Source organism: Lepus europaeus, chromosome 19 (assembly GCF_033115175.1).
Source record: "Lepus europaeus isolate LE1 chromosome 19, mLepTim1.pri, whole genome shotgun sequence".
Taxonomy (NCBI): domain Eukaryota; kingdom Metazoa; phylum Chordata; class Mammalia; order Lagomorpha; family Leporidae; genus Lepus; species Lepus europaeus.
In genome coordinates, this window is record NC_084845.1 from 8577567 (window position 1) to 8593726 (window position 16160).

Below are 16160 nucleotides of genomic sequence, written 5' to 3' on the forward strand. Positions count from 1 at the left end.
TTGACGGGCCGAGGGTCTGCGGGGCTACAAAAGCTGGGGGGGAGTTCCCAGCTGGTATGACCCAGGACCACCTGCCATTCCCACGGTGGTCCAGGGCCCCAGCCAACTGCTCCATTCCCTTGGCGGGAAAAAGCACTCTCCCAACGCCCCGCCCTGCTGGCCCCGCCCCTACTGGCCACGCCCACACTAGCCACGCCCCTGGGCGTAGGCATTGTCATTCGGTCCTCTGTGGTGACCCGGCCCCCTCGGGTCTCCGCCCCGCCCCGGCTCGTAGGCGGGGCCCTGCCGCGCCGCAGCCAATCGGCGCCCGCGGACCGGTCCCCGCCTCCCCAAGCCCCGCCTCCCGCCCTTAATCCTGGCCGCTTCCGCTAGGCAGGCTCAGAGCCACGCGTCGCGCCTCGGTGGCTTCTCCGAGTAGCCGCTGCCTCCCGCGCCCAGGGGCCCGGGTCCCCCCTCTAGGACCCCGAAGCCTGGGTGCCGCCCTCAGCTTCCCAGATTCAGGGTCCCTCAGCCCTCGGTTTCCAGGACAGAAGCGCGCGGGGTCTTCGCCTCCTGGAACCGGGCGACCCGGATCTGCGGCACCGGCACCAGGCTATCTGCAGACGGCCGCCCCCTCGGGGCACCCTCAGCCCCCCGGCAGCCAGCCGAGTTCTCCACGCGCCAGGCTGAGGAACTCCCGAGTTCCCGACTCTCGGGGTCAAGACACTCAGGCGCTCCCAGCTCCCAGCTTCCGGGCGTCCGGCACGGCTGCGGAGAGCCGAGGAGCCCCGGCGCCCCACCTCGGGCCCTCGGACCCTCCCGCTTCCAGGAGCCAAGGGCGTTGCAAAGTTCCAGCCTCCGGGCGCTGCTGCTCCACTCGCGGAGGAGAAGGGACGTCCGGGGAAGGAGCCGCCGGCGCTCTCGGCTTCCGCGCCCTCGGGAGCCCCCGTGCGCCCCCATCATGGTGGCCGATCCCCCGAAGGGAGACCCCAAAGGGCTCGCGGCGGCCGAGCCCACCGCCAACGGGGCCCCGGCGCAGGACCCCTTAGAGGACTCGGGCGCGGCGGCGGGCCGCTGCTGTAGCTCCCGGGACCAGATGCGCCGCTGTCTTCGCGCCAACCTGTTGGTGCTGCTCACGGTAGCGGCCGTGGTGGCCGGCGTGGCGCTGGGGCTGGCGGTGTCCGGGGCCGGCGGCGCGCTGGCGCTGGGCCCCGCGCGCCTGATAGCCTTCGCCTTCCCGGGCGAGCTGCTACTGCGCCTGCTGAAGATGATCATCCTGCCGCTGGTGGTGTGCAGCCTGGTGGGCGGCGCCGCCAGCCTGGACCCCAGCGCGCTCGGCCGCCTGGGCGCCTGGGCGCTGCTCTTTTTCCTGGTCACCACGTTGCTCGCCTCGGCGCTCGGCGTGGGCTTGGCTTTGGCGCTGCAGCCCGGCGCCGCCTTCGCCGCCATCAACGCCTCGCTCTCGGCCACGGGCGCTGTGGAACAAACTCCCAGCAAGCAGGTGCTGGATTCGTTTCTGGATCTTCTAAGGTCAGACTCCGCCCGGGCAGGGGGTTGGGGGGGGGGAGAGGGAGGCAGCGTGTTGGGCGCCGTGGCCGTGGCCACGTGGTTGGGGCCGGAGTGGGGTTGGGGGGTGTTTAGGTAAACGGGACGGCAGCAGTGGGGGGGGGGGTGTTGCATGTAGCGCTCTGGCCTCTGGGAAGGGTTGAGAAAGACTCGTGGGGGATGGGACTTCTAAACTTGGGGGGCTTGGGCACATCAGCAGGGTCCTAAATGAGGGCGGTAGGCAAGGGAGTCTTAGGGCGGCAGCGGGAGAGGGTCTCATGGGATCTGGGGAGAGAAACTGGCGCCCCCCATCTGGAGAGCGGCACAGGGAAGGCTGCGTGTGGGCCCAGGGCAGCAGCCGTCTGCTCACTGGATGGGGCTTCTGGGGGCTGGGATCAGAGGACTTGAGCCCTCCTCCAGATCCCAGGGGATCCCAGTAGCCCTGTGCTCTCTCCCCACCGCAGGGCTGCCAAGCCACGTGTCCCCAGGCCCAGCCAGGGTTTTTCTCAGTCTCTTCCCTGCAGGGTGCTTCTGGGGCCCCACCACTTCCTCTTTCTGTCTCCCAGGTCAGCCCAGCTTCCAGCCCCCTCCCCCCTTCTCAGCTCACCTCCGGCCTGCTCCGGACCACCCACCAGCAGGCTGCCCAGAGAGGGCGATCAGCAAGGGGGAGCAGGCTAGTTTTTCTTCTTCCCACCTTCTTTGGAGGTGGGCAGATTGCGGGGTGCACATGGCCCCCGCCTTTGCGACCTCTGATTCAGCGCCTCTGGTGGCGACCTTCCTGGAAACCGAGGCAGGAAATGATGAGTCAGAGTAGGGTTTCCCTGCTTGGGGGGGCAGCAGCAGCGATGGCTGAGATGGGGGACTCTGGGCCGCCCCGGTGTCCAGGGTGGCAGTGGGTGGGCAGCTCCTGGCCCTGGAAGATTATCGGGCCGGCCCAGCAGGCGGGCACACCCACTCCAGGGCTGCTGATGTGCGTGGCTGTCCCCACCCTGTCTCCGGGTTCCAAAACAGCTGTAAGTCACCCACAGCCGGCCACTCAGGGGCGGAGCTGTAACATCTCACTGTCACACGCCCTATGGCCAAGGGACATGAGAGACACGCAGGCACTAGGCTCACTCAGGCGCTGCTGCAACATCACACACACACACACACACACACGGCCTTTACACCAGCTGTCCCCTCCCTTCCACCACCACCACCACCACCGTGTCCCTTGTTAGCACAGCTGCTCCCTGGTGCCACAGCCGCTCTAGCGCTCAATACCAGTGTACTTGGAGAAGCTGACTTGCGAGTCCATGACCTTTTAAAACATGTTTCATTTATGCGAGAGGCAGACAGGTCTTCCCTCCGCTGGCTCCCTCACTCCCCAGATGCCCACTGTAGCCAGGGCTGGGCCAGGCCAAAGCCTGGAGCCAGGAGGAGCTCCAGCCAAGTCTCCCCCATGGGTGACAGGGACTCGGTTGCTCCAGCTGTCACTGCTGCCTCCCAGGGTGTCCATTAGCAGGAAGCTTGCTTGCTTGCTTGCTTTCTCTCTTTCTTTTTAGATTTATTTGTTTATTTGAAAGTCGGAGTTACACAGAGAGAGAAGGAAAGGCAGAGAGAGAGAGAGGTCTTCCATCCGCTGGTTCACTCCCCAATTGGCCGCAACAGCCGGAACTGCGCTGATCTGAAGCCAGGAGCCAGGAGCTTCTTCTGGGTCTCCCACAGGGGTGCAGGGGCCCAAGGACTTGGGCCCTCATCTCCTGCTTTCCCAGACCATAGCAGAGAGCTGAATGGGAAGTGGAGCAGCCGGGACTCGAACCAGCGCCCATATGGGATGCCGGCGCTGCAGGTCGGGGCTTTTACCCGCTTCGCCGCAGCGCCGGCCCCTAGGCAGTGTTTTAACTGCTGCTCCACAACGCCGGCCCCGGCCCATGAACCTTTTGAAGTGCCTGGCACACACACACACACACACACACCCCTGTGTGTCCACGCCTCTTCAGTACACACCCGTCCATCAATGTGCTCCCTCCCCCCTCCGTGGGGCACATGGCGTGGCCAGCCCTGACGCTGTCCCGGCTGTAGCCCAGCCAGATCCCCACACTTGACAAGCTGCGTGCTGACGTCTCCCTTAGGGCTACGGTTGGGGCTACCCTGGCTGGGTTCGAATCCCAGCTCCGCTGTGTCCTATGGCCCGATTTCTCCTCTGTGCCTCGGCATCTTCTTCTGTGAAATGGGCTCGTAGTGTTTATCCCCAGCGTGGCGGATTAAGTGGGTTCGCTTCTACAAAGCCCCTGTCGGCAGGCCTGGCTCAGACAGGCGTGGTGGGTGGGTGAGCTGCTATTTTTACTTCGTGGCACACCGCGTGGCCGTGCAAACACAGACAGCATTCAGCACGCAAGCAGCCAGCCCTGCCACCCCTCTCTGCCTCTCCCCACTGCTGCCCAGCGCAGCCCAGGTCTCCCGCACACCCTCTGACCACCAGCCAGCCACCTGGGGACCTGGCTTTTCTCAGCCTTCCAGGAGGAAGTAGCTGATGCAAGACAGCTAGGGTGTTGAGTGTGCTCCCGGGTGGGGCTGAGGCCTGCCGTGCTCCCATCCCAGCCTGCCTTGGGAGGCTGGCTGTCCTCATCCCCAGCCCGCCCGCCACCCCTGGGGGGCTTGGGGCTGGAGGAAGCTGGCTCAGCCGGTCCGTACCGGCAAAGGTGTAGGCTTAGGTCCAGCCCTGCCTGATCTGGCCCTGGCTCAGGTGTGGTGGGGGTGGGATTGGGTGCTCATGGGACCTCGCCCCCTAGGGCCGCCCGCCTGCCCTGTGGGCTCTAATAACTCCCCACTGCCTCTTTCCACAGAAATATCTTTCCCTCCAACCTGGTGTCTGCAGCCTTCAGTTCTGTGAGTTCTCCCGAGGGGTTGCGGGGGTGGGGTGGGCAGGAGGGAGGCAGCCAATCACAGGCTGGGGGGGGGAGGTACCTGGGAAAATGGCCACATGTTAGGGGTGACATTGGTGGGTCCTCGGGTGGCCTCAGAGCCCGGCTGTGTGACTCCGGGCTGCGTGATTCCGGGCAGGTGCCGCTGCCCCTCTCAGCCTCGGCTCCCATCTCTGGGACATTGGGGTGTTACTAGGGCTGGCTCAGTGTTTAAGGGGTGCTCGGGTGGGTTTAGGGTACTGTGGGCGGGCCTCGGGGGCGCTGGGTGACAGTCATCTCTCCTCTTTCTGTCCCACATGCAGTACTCCACCTTCTATGAGGACAGGAATTTCAATGGGACCCTGGTGAAGGTGAGAGCCAGGAAGAGCCCCCCCCACGCCCCCACCTGGGCCCCTTGTTGCTGGCTTTTCAGTGGCTCTGGACCCAGCACTGTCTGCCTCCCCTCCTAATGTTCCAGTGTGGAATTTGCTTTCAACCTGGCCGTCATTCCTTCCCTAGCTGTGGCTCTTCCCGCCTTCGGGAAATGTCTCTGCTTTGCTCCTGTTCCTCCGCATGGCCCTGGCTCCTGGCCCCAGCCCATGCGGGTCGGACCCCCGCCCAGCCTCATCTGTAGCTCTTCCCAGCTCTTTCCTCCGTGGCCACAGTAGCTATCCTACATTTCCAGGCTTTGCACATTCTGTTTCCTCTCCAGAACCTTCCAGCGTCCCTCGTTACCTGCTTCACCCCCTCCTGTCCTCCGAGTCTCAGCTCAGATGCCCCTTTCTCCAGGAAGCCCTCTCTGACTTCTCATTCCCCAAGCTGGCACTCCTTCTTGGGCTCCCCAGCTCCAGCCCTGTCCACTCAGGATCATCCCTGGTGACCGGTCTGTGTATGGGGTTTGGGGAGGAAGGGGTCCGGGGAGCTGAGGGTCCGGGCAGTGCTCGGGATGGGCCTCGGCGACTGTGGGCTGACTGCCTGCCCCGTGTACATCCCCGAAGGTGCCCATTGGACACGAGGTGGAAGGCATGAACATTCTGGGGCTGGTAGTGTTCGCCATCGTCTTCGGCGTGGCCCTGCGGAAGCTGGGCCCCGAGGGCGAGCCCCTCATCCGCTTCTTCAACTCCTTCAACGACGCCACCATGGTGCTGGTCTCCTGGATCATGTGGTAGGTGGGGGCAGGGGCCCGGGCGGCCAGCGTGAGGATGCTGTGGGCAAGTGACTCACCAGCTCCGTGAGGGCCACGCCGTGTTCCACGGGTGCCAGGAACCTGATGTTGGCACCTGTTGGATCTTACTGGGGAGGGGGTGACAAAAGACGGCCACGGCGTGGCCACCGCCTGATAAACACATCCGCATTTCAGAGTCCTCCCTAGACTAGTGCGGAGAGAAGGAGGGACAGCGAAAGGGCTTAGCAGGTGTGTGGGGCGCCTGCGGCCCGTGAGCGTGCTCAGCGGTGACTGTGGCAACTGTTAAGTGACTGACCCCAGATAGTGAGAAGGACGCATGGGTAGAGGCTGCTGCTGCCCCTGCCCCAGCCCCGCCTCCACTCAGTCTCTGATTTTTCTTTTTTAAAGACTTATTTATTTGTTTATTTATTTGAGAGGCGGAGTTATACAGAGAGAGAAGGAGAGACAGACAGAGAGATCTTCCATCCACTGGTTCACTCCCCAGTTGGCCGCAATGGCCAGAGCTGTGCTGATCCGAAGCCAGGAGCCAGGAGCCAGGAGCTTCTTCCAGGTCTCCCACACGGGTGCAGGGGACCAAGGACTTGGGCCATCTTCCACTGCTTTCCCAGGCCACAGCAGAAAGCTAGATCAGAAGTGGAGCAGGGGGGTCTTGAACTGGCGCCCATATGGGATGCCGGCGCTGCAGGCGGCAGCTACGCCACAGCGCTGGCCCCTCCCTGATTCTTAGCACTTCCCTTTAGAAAGAGTCACACACAGGAGAGCGCCTTTGGTTGCTCCTTCCTCTTTGTCCCTTTTAAAAAGTTACAAAAGCAGAGAGCTGGAGGTAGAGACAGAGAGATCTCCCACCCTCTGGTTCACTCCCCAAATGCCAGCAGCAGCCACAACTGGGCCCAGCCAAAGCCAAGAGCTCAGAACCCCATCTGGGTCTCCTGAGTACCGGAGCCATCGGCTGCACCTCCCAGTGGAATCAGGAATGGTGCTGGGACGGGGGGGGGGGGCGGGGGGCTCCAGCACGCTCAGCTGGAGAAGCCGGGGTGGGGTGGGGGAGTAGCGCTCGGCTGCCTGGTGCCCACCCCCCATGCTGCTGCTTCCCAGCCGCGTGCTGCACCACATGTTACTCAGCCTTCTCGTGCCTCAGTTTCCCCACCTGGACAACAGGGTGCACAGGGCCAGTCTGGAGGAGCTGCCGCCAGGCACTAGTGAGTTAGTGCCTGTGCAGTCCTTGGGGCAGCGCCTGCCCTGTGGCGTGGAGACCGTAAAGAGAGACAGCCAATGTTTATTGAAGGTGCTTGGCTTGTGTGATTTGCGGGCTCGGTGCACCTGCCACACCCAGATGCACAGGTGGCTGCTGGGAAAGGGGGGGTGCCTTCTGAGGCTCATGGGAAGGGCTGAGGAGATGGCTTCCATGGCCTCTGCGCAGTCAGGTGGAGACGATCTTGGGGGGGTCCTGACCTAGGGACATCAGCACCCCTGGGGAGCTTCTCCAGGACAGGGTGGTAACTACCCCCCCACCCTGAGGTTTATAGATCACTTATTGTGTACAAAGATCTTGTGGCTCATTTCCCGTGAGCTCTCGTTCTACCCTGGTCGTGTTCTGGTCCCTGCATACCAACCTATTCCTGTCCAGTTTTTTTTTTTTTTTTAAAGATTTATTTTTATTGAAAAGCAGTTACAGAGAGGGAGAGGCAGAGAGAGAGAGAGAGAGGTCTTCCATTCACTGGTTCACTCCCCAAATGGCTGCTACAGCCAGGGCTGGAGCTGGGCCAAAGCCAGGAGCCAGGAGCTTCTTCTGGGTCTCCCACGTGGGTGCAGGGGCCCAAGCACTTGGGCCATCTTCCACTGCTATCCCAGGCCATAGCAGAGAGCTGGATCGGAAGTGGAGCAGCCAGGATACAAACTGGCGCCCATATGGGATGCTGGCACTGCAGGCGGTGGCTTTACCCACTAAGCCACAGCACCAGCCCCTCCTGTCCAGTTTATTTGAAAGGCAGAGTTACAGAGAGAGGTAGAGACAGAGAGAGAGGTCTTCCACGTGCTGGTTCACTCCCCAAAACAGCTGCAATGGCCAGAGCTGGGCCAGGCCAAAGCCCGGAGCCTGGACCAGCATCCGAGTCTCCCACGAAAGTGGCAGGGGCCCATGCACTAGGGCCACCTGCTGCTGCCTTCCCAGGCGCATCGGCAGGGAGCCGGACTGGAAGTGCGGCAGCCGGGACTCGAACGGGCGCCCTCGTGGGATGCCGGCCGCTTCTCTCCTTGCTGCCCTGCCCGTGACTGCGAAGGGCCTGGAGGACCTGCTGTGGGCTGTGCCTGAGCACGGGCAGCCTGGGGAGTGTGGGCAGGCAGGCGCCGTGGGCACGTGGTCAGGGCCGTCTGCGTCCTGCGTGGCAGGTACGCCCCCGTGGGCATCTTGTTCCTGGTGGCCAGCAAGATCGTGGAGATGGACGACGTGGGCATGCTGTTCGCCAGCCTGGGCAAATACATCCTGTGCTGCCTGCTGGGCCACGCCATCCACGGGCTCCTGGTACTGCCGCTCATCTACTTCCTCTTCACCCGCAAGAACCCCTACCGCTTCCTCTGGGGCATCCTCACGCCGCTGGCCACGGCCTTTGGGACCTCTTCCAGGTGAGCCGAGCCGGGGGGCATGCGGTGGGCGCCGCCGGGTGTTGGAAGAGACCCCTGTTGGGGAGCCAGGATCAGGGGTCCCTGAGCCTCTCCTCCGGTTCTGCAAAAAGCCCCAAGAAGCATCTCCCCAGATCCCCGCCCCTGGAAGCTGGGAGGCGTGGGGGTGGTGGTGGTCTGGTGGATGGGCGGGGCTCCAACGGTGGGCGGGACCTCGGCGGTGGGCGGGGCCAGACCAGCCTCGCCGCCGCTGACCCGCAGCCGGTGCCCCGCAGCTCGGCCACGCTGCCGCTGATGATGAAGTGCGTGGAGGAGAGGAACGGCGTGGCCAAGCACATCAGCCGCTTCGTGCTGCCCATCGGGGCCACGGTCAACATGGACGGCGCGGCGCTGTTCCAGTGCGTGGCCGCCGTGTTCATTGCGCAGCTCAACCGGCAATCTCTGGACTTCGTGAAGATCATCACCATCCTGTGAGCGCCGTGGGGGGCGGGGGGGCTGCGGCTGGGACCTCCCGCGGTGGGGACGGAGTCCCTGACCGCCCCGCCCCCTCTGTCCTCCCCAGGGTCACGGCCACGGCGTCCAGCGTGGGGGCGGCCGGCATCCCGGCGGGAGGCGTCCTCACTCTGGCGATCATCCTCGAAGCGGTCAGTCTCCCCGTCAGCGAGATCTCCTTGATCCTGGCCGTGGACTGGCTGGTGTGAGTGTGGGCTGGGATTCGGGGTGCGGGGGGGCACCCTTGGAAGGGGTGGGTGGAGCTTTAGAGGAAAGGCTGGGGTCTTGAGCATCCCGGCAGGAGGGAGGGGTGGCTGCTTGGGTTCTGAGAGCCACCCGAGAAAGGGAGTGGCCCCCAGGGATAACGAAGCCAGGCCTCTGCCATGGCGGCGTGCTCCGATCCGTGTCCCGCGAGAGCTGAAAAGGAGGCTCACCCAGACACTTGCGAGCGCCCGACGCAGCTCTCTTAGGGGAACCCACCCGAGTGGGTGCACGGGGCGTGGCTGGCCCCTCGGCGGGGCAGTCAGCTGCAGCGGGCTTTTAGAAGGGTGGATTTTTGGCTGCTGGGAGACTTCGGGGGCCCTGGGGTTTAGAAGGAAGGGGGCTTTGGCAGGGTGAGCTCCGTGAAGGAGGGTGGTGGGCGCCTTCGGATTCCAGAGGGAGGCAGGCAGGAGGCTGGGGCCTGGGCTCCTGCCCCACTCTCCCCCCTCACGCCCTGCCCGCCCCTCAGGGACCGGTCCTGCACCATCATCAACGTGGAAGGTGACGCCTTCGGGGCGGGGCTCCTGCAGCACTACGTGGACCGCACGGAGCAGCAGAGCTCGGGGCCCGAGCTGACCCAGGTGAAGAGTGAGGTGCCCCTGGGCTCGCTGCCCGCCTCCAACGAGGAGGGGAACCCCCTCCTAAGACACAGCCCGGGGGCCGCCGGGGACGCTGGCGCCTGCGAGAAGGAGTCGGTCATGTGAAGCCCCCTGCGCCGCTGGGCACTGGACGCCGGGGCCACAGAGGTGGGTAAACGGACACACCGGGCTCCCGGGGACAGGAGACGTGGAGGTCTCACTGCCGGCGTGCGTGCGTGTCCCCGTGGTCCCCAGTCCCGGCCCACACCCCAGGACCACGTGCAGTTCTGGGGAAGGGTGTTTCTGGAGGCTGCTGGCCTGGGGCTGGCCGCAGCTGTGTGTGTGTGTGTGTGTGTGTGTCTGACCCTCCTCCCCACGGTACGTCCCAGCCCGGCCCTGGCACACACACACCCAGGAGCCCCGGCGGCCGGCCAAGGATGCTGCTGCTGTAGCCTCCACGATTCAGCAATAAAACCGAGTGTCGCGTGTAGCTCCATCAGATGTTTTTGAGGACTTGACTGACAGCAAACACAGCCCAACACCTGTCATTCACGGAACGCCCTTGGGAACCGGGAGACGCCACCGCGGAATGGCCAAAAGCCAAAACAAGGCCTTGAGCACGGACATGGTAGAGCCAGTGGATTCTTGGACATCGCAGGAATACGGCACGGTCCTGTCCCTAGGAAAGCAGCTGGGCAGTTTCTCTTCCTTTCCAGATTTTACTTTTGTTGATTTGAAAGGCTCAGGGAGAGAGAGAGAGAGAGAGAGAGAGAGCTTCCATCCGCTGGTTCACTCCCCAGTTGGGGCTGGATCAAGCTGAAGCCAGGTGTTAGGAGTTTCATCCGGGTCTCCCACGCGGGTGCAGGGGCCCAAGCACTTGGGCCATCATCCACTGCTTTCCCAGGTGCATTACCAGGAAGCTGGATTGGAAGTAGAGCAGCTGGGACTCGAACTCGCGCTCCAGGGGATGTCGGAGTTGCAGGCAGCAACTCAACCTGCTACACCACAATGACGGCCCCTTGCTCTCTGTTTTTGAAGCCCCAGATTGGCTGTGGGATTCAGCAACCCGCTGTGCGACCACTGTGAGGTCCTCTGGAGACCCAGGGGGTGGAGCCTGTCTGCAGCCCCTTCTCGCCTGTCTTGTGCGATGTCATTGTCCCCTCCCCTGGGGTGACTTCTGCCTGAGGCCTGGAGGTGCCACAGACCCCAGCCCAGTTAGGGACAGACCCCAGCCCAGTTAGGGACGGGAGCTCGCACACATTCGGTGTCTCCTGGTTTGGTTAGACACACACACACACACACACACACACCCCGTGGTCGCTGCAGGATGGAAGGCGAGCCTGGCGCATAATGTGCTTCTGTGTTGCCCAAACAGAGCCGCTAATGAGTCTGCTAAATATTGAATAATTGCATCGTTGTGCTTCTAAAAACTTGTTATTGCTGCATAATAACCCTGGGGCTGCTCTGTGGGTATTTTAATTCTCAGGGAAATTGGATGAGGCAGGCAAGTGCTTTACTTTCCCGACTTCAAATGGCGGTCTCTCCAGGGGAGGGTTCTGGTGCGCAGCTGGGTCGCTGCTCAGGCACCCACATGCCACCTCGGAGCGCCTCGCTCTGCTCCTGAGCCCAGCTGCCTGGGAAGCTCACGTGCTGGGTCCCTGCCCGGGAGACCCAGTGTGGGGTCCCAGCTAGAGTTCTGGGCTCCTGGCTTGCAGGCATTTGGGGAGTGAACCAGTGCATGGAAGGTCTCTCTCCCTGTGGCTCCCCGTCTTTCTGCCTTTTAAATAAACTAAACAGCCCGGCGCTGTGGCGTGGTTGGCTAAGCCTCTGCCTGCAGTGCTGGCATCCCATATGGGTGCTGGTTTGAGTCCAGGCTGCTCCTCTTCTGATCCAGTCTCCTGCTGCTGGCCTGGGAAAGCTGTGGAAGATGGTATCAAGTGCTTGGGCTGTATCCGCGTGGGAGACCCAGAGGAAGCTCCTGGCTCCTGGCTTCGGATTGGCACAGCTCCAGCCATTGTGGCCATCTGGGGAGTGAACCAGGGGACGGAAGACCCTTCTTTCCCCCTCTCTCTGTAACTCTGCCTCTTAAATAAATAAATCTTTTAAAAATGAAAACAAATAAGAATTTTCTAAAAAACAGCAGCTTATCAAAAACACATGCTGTTTCACACTCCTTGGAGTGGGTTAGCTTTGGCAAATGGAGGCCTCTGGCTGTAGATGTGGACCTGTGCGTGTAATTTGGTATAAACAGCCCATGCAATGTGTGTGCACACGGAACTGACACACATCCCACCCAGTAGTGCTGACTCCATTTCTCCCATTCCTTTTTAAAATCGTGCTAAACACCCCCCCCCCCCGTTTGCTTACCGTGCTGGTCAAGGTCACACAGAGACCTGGAACCACCTCCAGCCTCCTGCACGTGAACAGGACCCTCAGCCCCAGAGCGGTCTCAGCCCTGCCCAGCTGCTGAGTCATTGTTCTCACGATGAGCGGTGTGCACGTGCATTCATTTTTATTTATTTATTTATTTATTTATTTATTTATTTTACTTTAGAGATCTTGCATCCCGTGGTTCATTCCCCAAATGGCCACAGTGACCAGGGCTGGGCCAAACTGAAGCCAGGAGCCAGGAGCTTCCTCTGGGTCTCCCATGTGGGTGCAGGGGCCCAAGGATTTGGGCCATCTTCTGCTGCTTTCCCAGGCCATAGCAGAGAGCAGGATTGGAATAGAGCAGCTGGGACTTGAACTGGTGCTGGTATGGGATGCTGGTGTCACAGGTGACAGCTTTATCTACTACACTGGCCCTGCATTTATTTATTTATTTATTTAGATTTGGGGCCGGCACCGCGGTTCACTTGGCTAATCCTCCGCCTACAGCACCAGCACCCCGGGTTCTGTCCCGGTTGCTCCTCTTCCGATCCAACTCTGCTGTGGCCCGGAAGGCAGTGGAGGATGGCCCAAGTGCTTGGGCCCTGCACCTGTGTGGGAGGCCAGGAGGAAGCACCTGGCTCCTGGCTTCAGATTGGCGCAGCGCGCTGGCCATAACAGCCATTTGGGGAGTGAACCAATGGAGGGAAGACCTTTCTCTGTCTCTCTGTCTATAACTCTGTCAAATAAAAAAAAATATTTTATTTATTTGAAAGACAGAGTTACAGAGAGGTCTTCTAACCACTGGTTCACTCCCCAGATGGCCTGAATGGCCGGGGCTGTGCCAATCAGGAGCCAGGTGCTTCCTCTGGGTCTTCCACGCGGATGCAGGAGCCTAAGCACTCGGGCCATCTTCTGCTGCTTCCCCAGGACACAGCACAGAGCTGGATTGGAAGTGGAGGAGCCGGGATTCAAACCTGCGCCCATATGGGATGCTGGCACTGCAGTTGGCGGCTTTACCTGCCACGTAGCCACAGCGCCGGCCCCCTGCATATATTTATTTTTAAAATAGCTCTTGGAGACGGGGAGGAAGTTCTTATGATATTTGATTCCCAGTTCATTTTTAAATTTTTGTTATTTGAAAGGCAGAAAGCTGCCATCCACCGGATCACTCACGAATGCCCACAGAGCTCGGCCACTGGAGCCCCCCCACTGCCTCCCGGGGTCTGGGTCGGCAGGACGCTGGGCAGGAGTGGGCACCCCAAGGCGGAACGTGACCTTCACTGCCAGGCCACGACACAGGACAGTGAGGCCCCTGCTTGTCCCTCACCGTTACCGCTGCAGGCAGCACCTGTGCTAAGCTTCCCCCCGGGGGGTGGGGCACGGCGACTGCAACCATTTTGCCAAAGTCAAGCTTTTCCAAGGCAGCAGCAGAGAGAGGCAGGCCCCAGCCCAGGGCGGCATGGCGGGGCCCCCACCCAGCACCGCCACTGCGTCCCAGACTTGGGAGACCGATGTAGACCAAGGGTCGGGAACATTCCTTCTAGCCGGTGGCCTGTCTTGAAATGAAACCCACACTGATTTCAGGTGGGAGAGGGGCCTGGTGGCCGGGCCCCCCTCTGCCACCCCCAGACACCAGGACTCAGAGTCTGGAACCCCCCGCGGGGCCCCGCCGCGGAGCCACACTAAGAGAAGAACCACCGCCTTGGGACGCCCGAGCCCCAGCTGGTGCAAGGCTCACTTCATCGCCGGGTGTCGGTCTGAAGCACCGTGTTCTCTGGGTGCCTCCCACCCCGGAATCCCACAGCGCCTTCCCCAGTCCCGGCCTCCTCGGTCTGTTCCCCACGCGACCGCCAGAGGGCGCGCTGGCTCCTCTGCGCCGAGACCTCCCTCCAAGCAAAGTGCTCGCCCCGGGGGGCCTGGCCACGGGTGGGCGCAGTGCCTTGCCGGTCCAGACGGCCAGTCCTCACTACGGCCCGCAGGGTCTCCCCACCTGCTCACTGCAGCCAGGAGGCAGGAGCTGCATCCAGGTCTCTGGGTGGCCGAGGCCCAGACACTTGGACCGTCTTCTGCTGTGTCCCAGTGTGTGCGCTAGCCGGGTGCTGGCTTGGAGGTGGAGCAGCCGGAACCAGAGCTGGCACTCCCTGTGGGCTGCAGGCCTTCCGGGTGCCCGCCCTGGATCACAAGGCCTCTCATATGTACTGATTTCCTATGCTTCCTGCTCGCTGCCTGGGGCCAGCAATGTCATGTTCACTGCTGTATGCCCTGAGTACACACAGTAGGAGCCCAATACGTGTTTATAGAATGGACGACTACATGGGGCTCCAGCCTCGGAGCTGCCTGGCTGCGTGGCTGGCCGAGTGGCGAGTGGCGGGGCTGCCAGCTGTGTGGCCTTGGGTGAGGGCAGCCACGCCTCACCCGCTGGTGACAATGGCTTGGTTGTGCCTCACTCAAAGGCCACCAAGCAGTTTACGTAAGAGCAGGAGGGAAGGCCCCTCCCTGCCACTCATCCCTTCCTCCCTCCCCTCCCCCAGTGCCCACGACAGCTGGGGCTGGGCTGGGCGTAGTCAGGAGCCCTCGGGATCTCCCCTGGGAGAGGGAAGCGCAGGTGTGTTCTCAGGTGGCCGGATCGGAAGCGGAGCAGCCGAGACTCCACGCAGCACCCGACGCTGGGCGTGGGCTTTGCAAGTGGCTGCTCCACCAGCTCTGTGCCGCGGGTTTGTGGTTTAGCCGTTTGCCCGGCCACACCAGCGAGCACGCGCTGGCTCCAACACTGGCTCTGAGAGTGCCCTCGCTCTCTTGAGATGAAGTTCAAGGACGGTGCCACCCGCTCGCACACGATTTTAGAAGCAATACCCTTATGGCCCCGGACAGTGAGGTAGACCGTGCACTTGAACACGCAAACACGTGGGGCTGTCTCCCCGGCACCCACAGCGGACGGGAGCCCGTGGTTTCCGGGAGCCGTGGGCAACGTGAGTTTTATGGCCAAGTTTTGAACAACAAGAGGCACAAGCTTCCCTCGTTTTACAGGCAGGTGCACTTCCCGGGGAATGCGACGGCCATGCAAGCCGGCAGGGGGACTTTGTGTTTACGACTGCGGGCTGGCTGCCTGCGGGCTGGCTGCCGAGCTCAGATAGCGAGGACCAGGGTGTCCGCCTCCAGGCCGGGCTGCAATCCGGCAAGTCTGCACTGGCAGCAAAAATCCCGCCGCATGGGTCTCCCGGCTGCTTTACCGGCGCACAAGGAATTCAACAACGTGCCGGGCGGAACCGGCCCAGGGTCAGGTGAAGTCCGGCCGGAGGCTCCGCTGCCGCCTCTCGGCTTAGCTCACGCGGAAGCCGTCAGACGGCGTGCTAAAAGCTACAAGAGGTCTGCATATGTTCACCGCTAGTCCAGGATGGGCGAGAACAGGAGACGCCCCCTCCCCATACAACAGGAAATCATAAGAGAAATTCTTACTCTATGGAGACCTCGGGTTACCCAGAGAGCCCCCCCCCCCGGAAGGTTCTGGAAGCCTTTGGTGAGGCTGTTGCTGGCGTCCATTGCGCCAACACTTTCCGAATAAAACAAAATCCTTACAACAGCCTGAACAGGAGTCCTTATTTACTTGTTTGTTTGTAATAATATTTATCTTTATTTCAAAAGCAGAGCAACAAGGAGGGGGCGCAAAGAGATGGAGAATTTCACCAACCGCTGGTTCCCTCCCCAGGTGGCCACAATGGCTGGGCTGGGCCAGGCCAGAGCCAGGAGCCAGGAACCCCATCCGGGTCTCCTGCATGGATGGCAGGGGGTCCAGGGACTCAGGCCATCCTCCACTGCTTTTCCAGGTGCATTAGCAGGGAGCTGGATCAGAAGTGGAGCAGCTGGGACTCGAACTAGTGCCCGTATGGGCTGCTAGTGCTGCAGGCGGTAGCTTAACCTGCTGCACCACAGCGCCGGCCCCATGAAAACGAGGTGCCTCAACTTACGTTCTTGGCAAATAATTAAATAAATAAATAAAAATATAAATGTGTGTGCATATGGCATGCTCAATGTCAGGCATGTATGGCTGTGTGTCGATTCGTGGCCGCACCAACCGCTCTGTTTCTCGGCCATCACCGTTCCTTCCCGAATGTCCCGGGAAGGAGGCCAGGGCTGCTGCCTGGCGGAGTGGAGGGGGGGTGGCCTGCATGTGGTCAGACACGTGTCCCCCTGCACCCTGCCCAGGCACAAGGCTAACCCCAAGGACACTCCCCCCCCCCCCCCCCC

General features: G+C 61.9%; 1 protein-coding gene across 2 annotated transcripts; it reads left to right on the forward strand.

Annotated features, from left to right (window-relative positions):
• Window positions 1-393: 393 nt before the first annotated feature.
• On the forward strand, window positions 394-11969 carry SLC1A5 (solute carrier family 1 member 5). Of its 2 annotated transcripts, XM_062176557.1 has the most exons (9): window positions 394-1509; window positions 4353-4395; window positions 4733-4780; window positions 5408-5574; window positions 7984-8217; window positions 8490-8684; window positions 8777-8911; window positions 9437-9713; window positions 11440-11962. In XM_062176557.1, the coding sequence occupies exons 1-8, from the start codon at window positions 941-943 to the stop codon at window positions 9669-9671; spliced, it is 1626 nt and encodes a 541-aa protein (XP_062032541.1). In that variant the 5' UTR covers window positions 394-940; the 3' UTR covers window positions 9672-9713; window positions 11440-11962. The 2 variants fall into 2 exon arrangements, with proteins under 2 accessions (XP_062032541.1, XP_062032540.1); XM_062176556.1 differs by having other exon boundaries at window positions 9437-11969.
• The last annotated feature ends 4191 nt before the right edge of the window (window positions 11970-16160 follow it).

What these genes read in the sequence shown, in the direction of transcription:
- SLC1A5 (XM_062176556.1), top strand. Translation starts at nt 941, where the DNA reads ATGGTGGCCGATCCCCCGAAGGGAGACCCCAAAGGGCTCGCGGCGGCC. An exon ending in TGTCTGCAGCCTTCAGTTCT is followed by an intron (nt 4,396 to 4,732) that starts GTGAGTTCTCCC and finishes TCCCACATGCAG; the next exon opens with TACTCCACCTTCTATGAGGA. An exon ending in GCCTTTGGGACCTCTTCCAG is followed by an intron (nt 8,218 to 8,489) that starts GTGAGCCGAGCC and finishes GGTGCCCCGCAG; the next exon opens with CTCGGCCACGCTGCCGCTGA.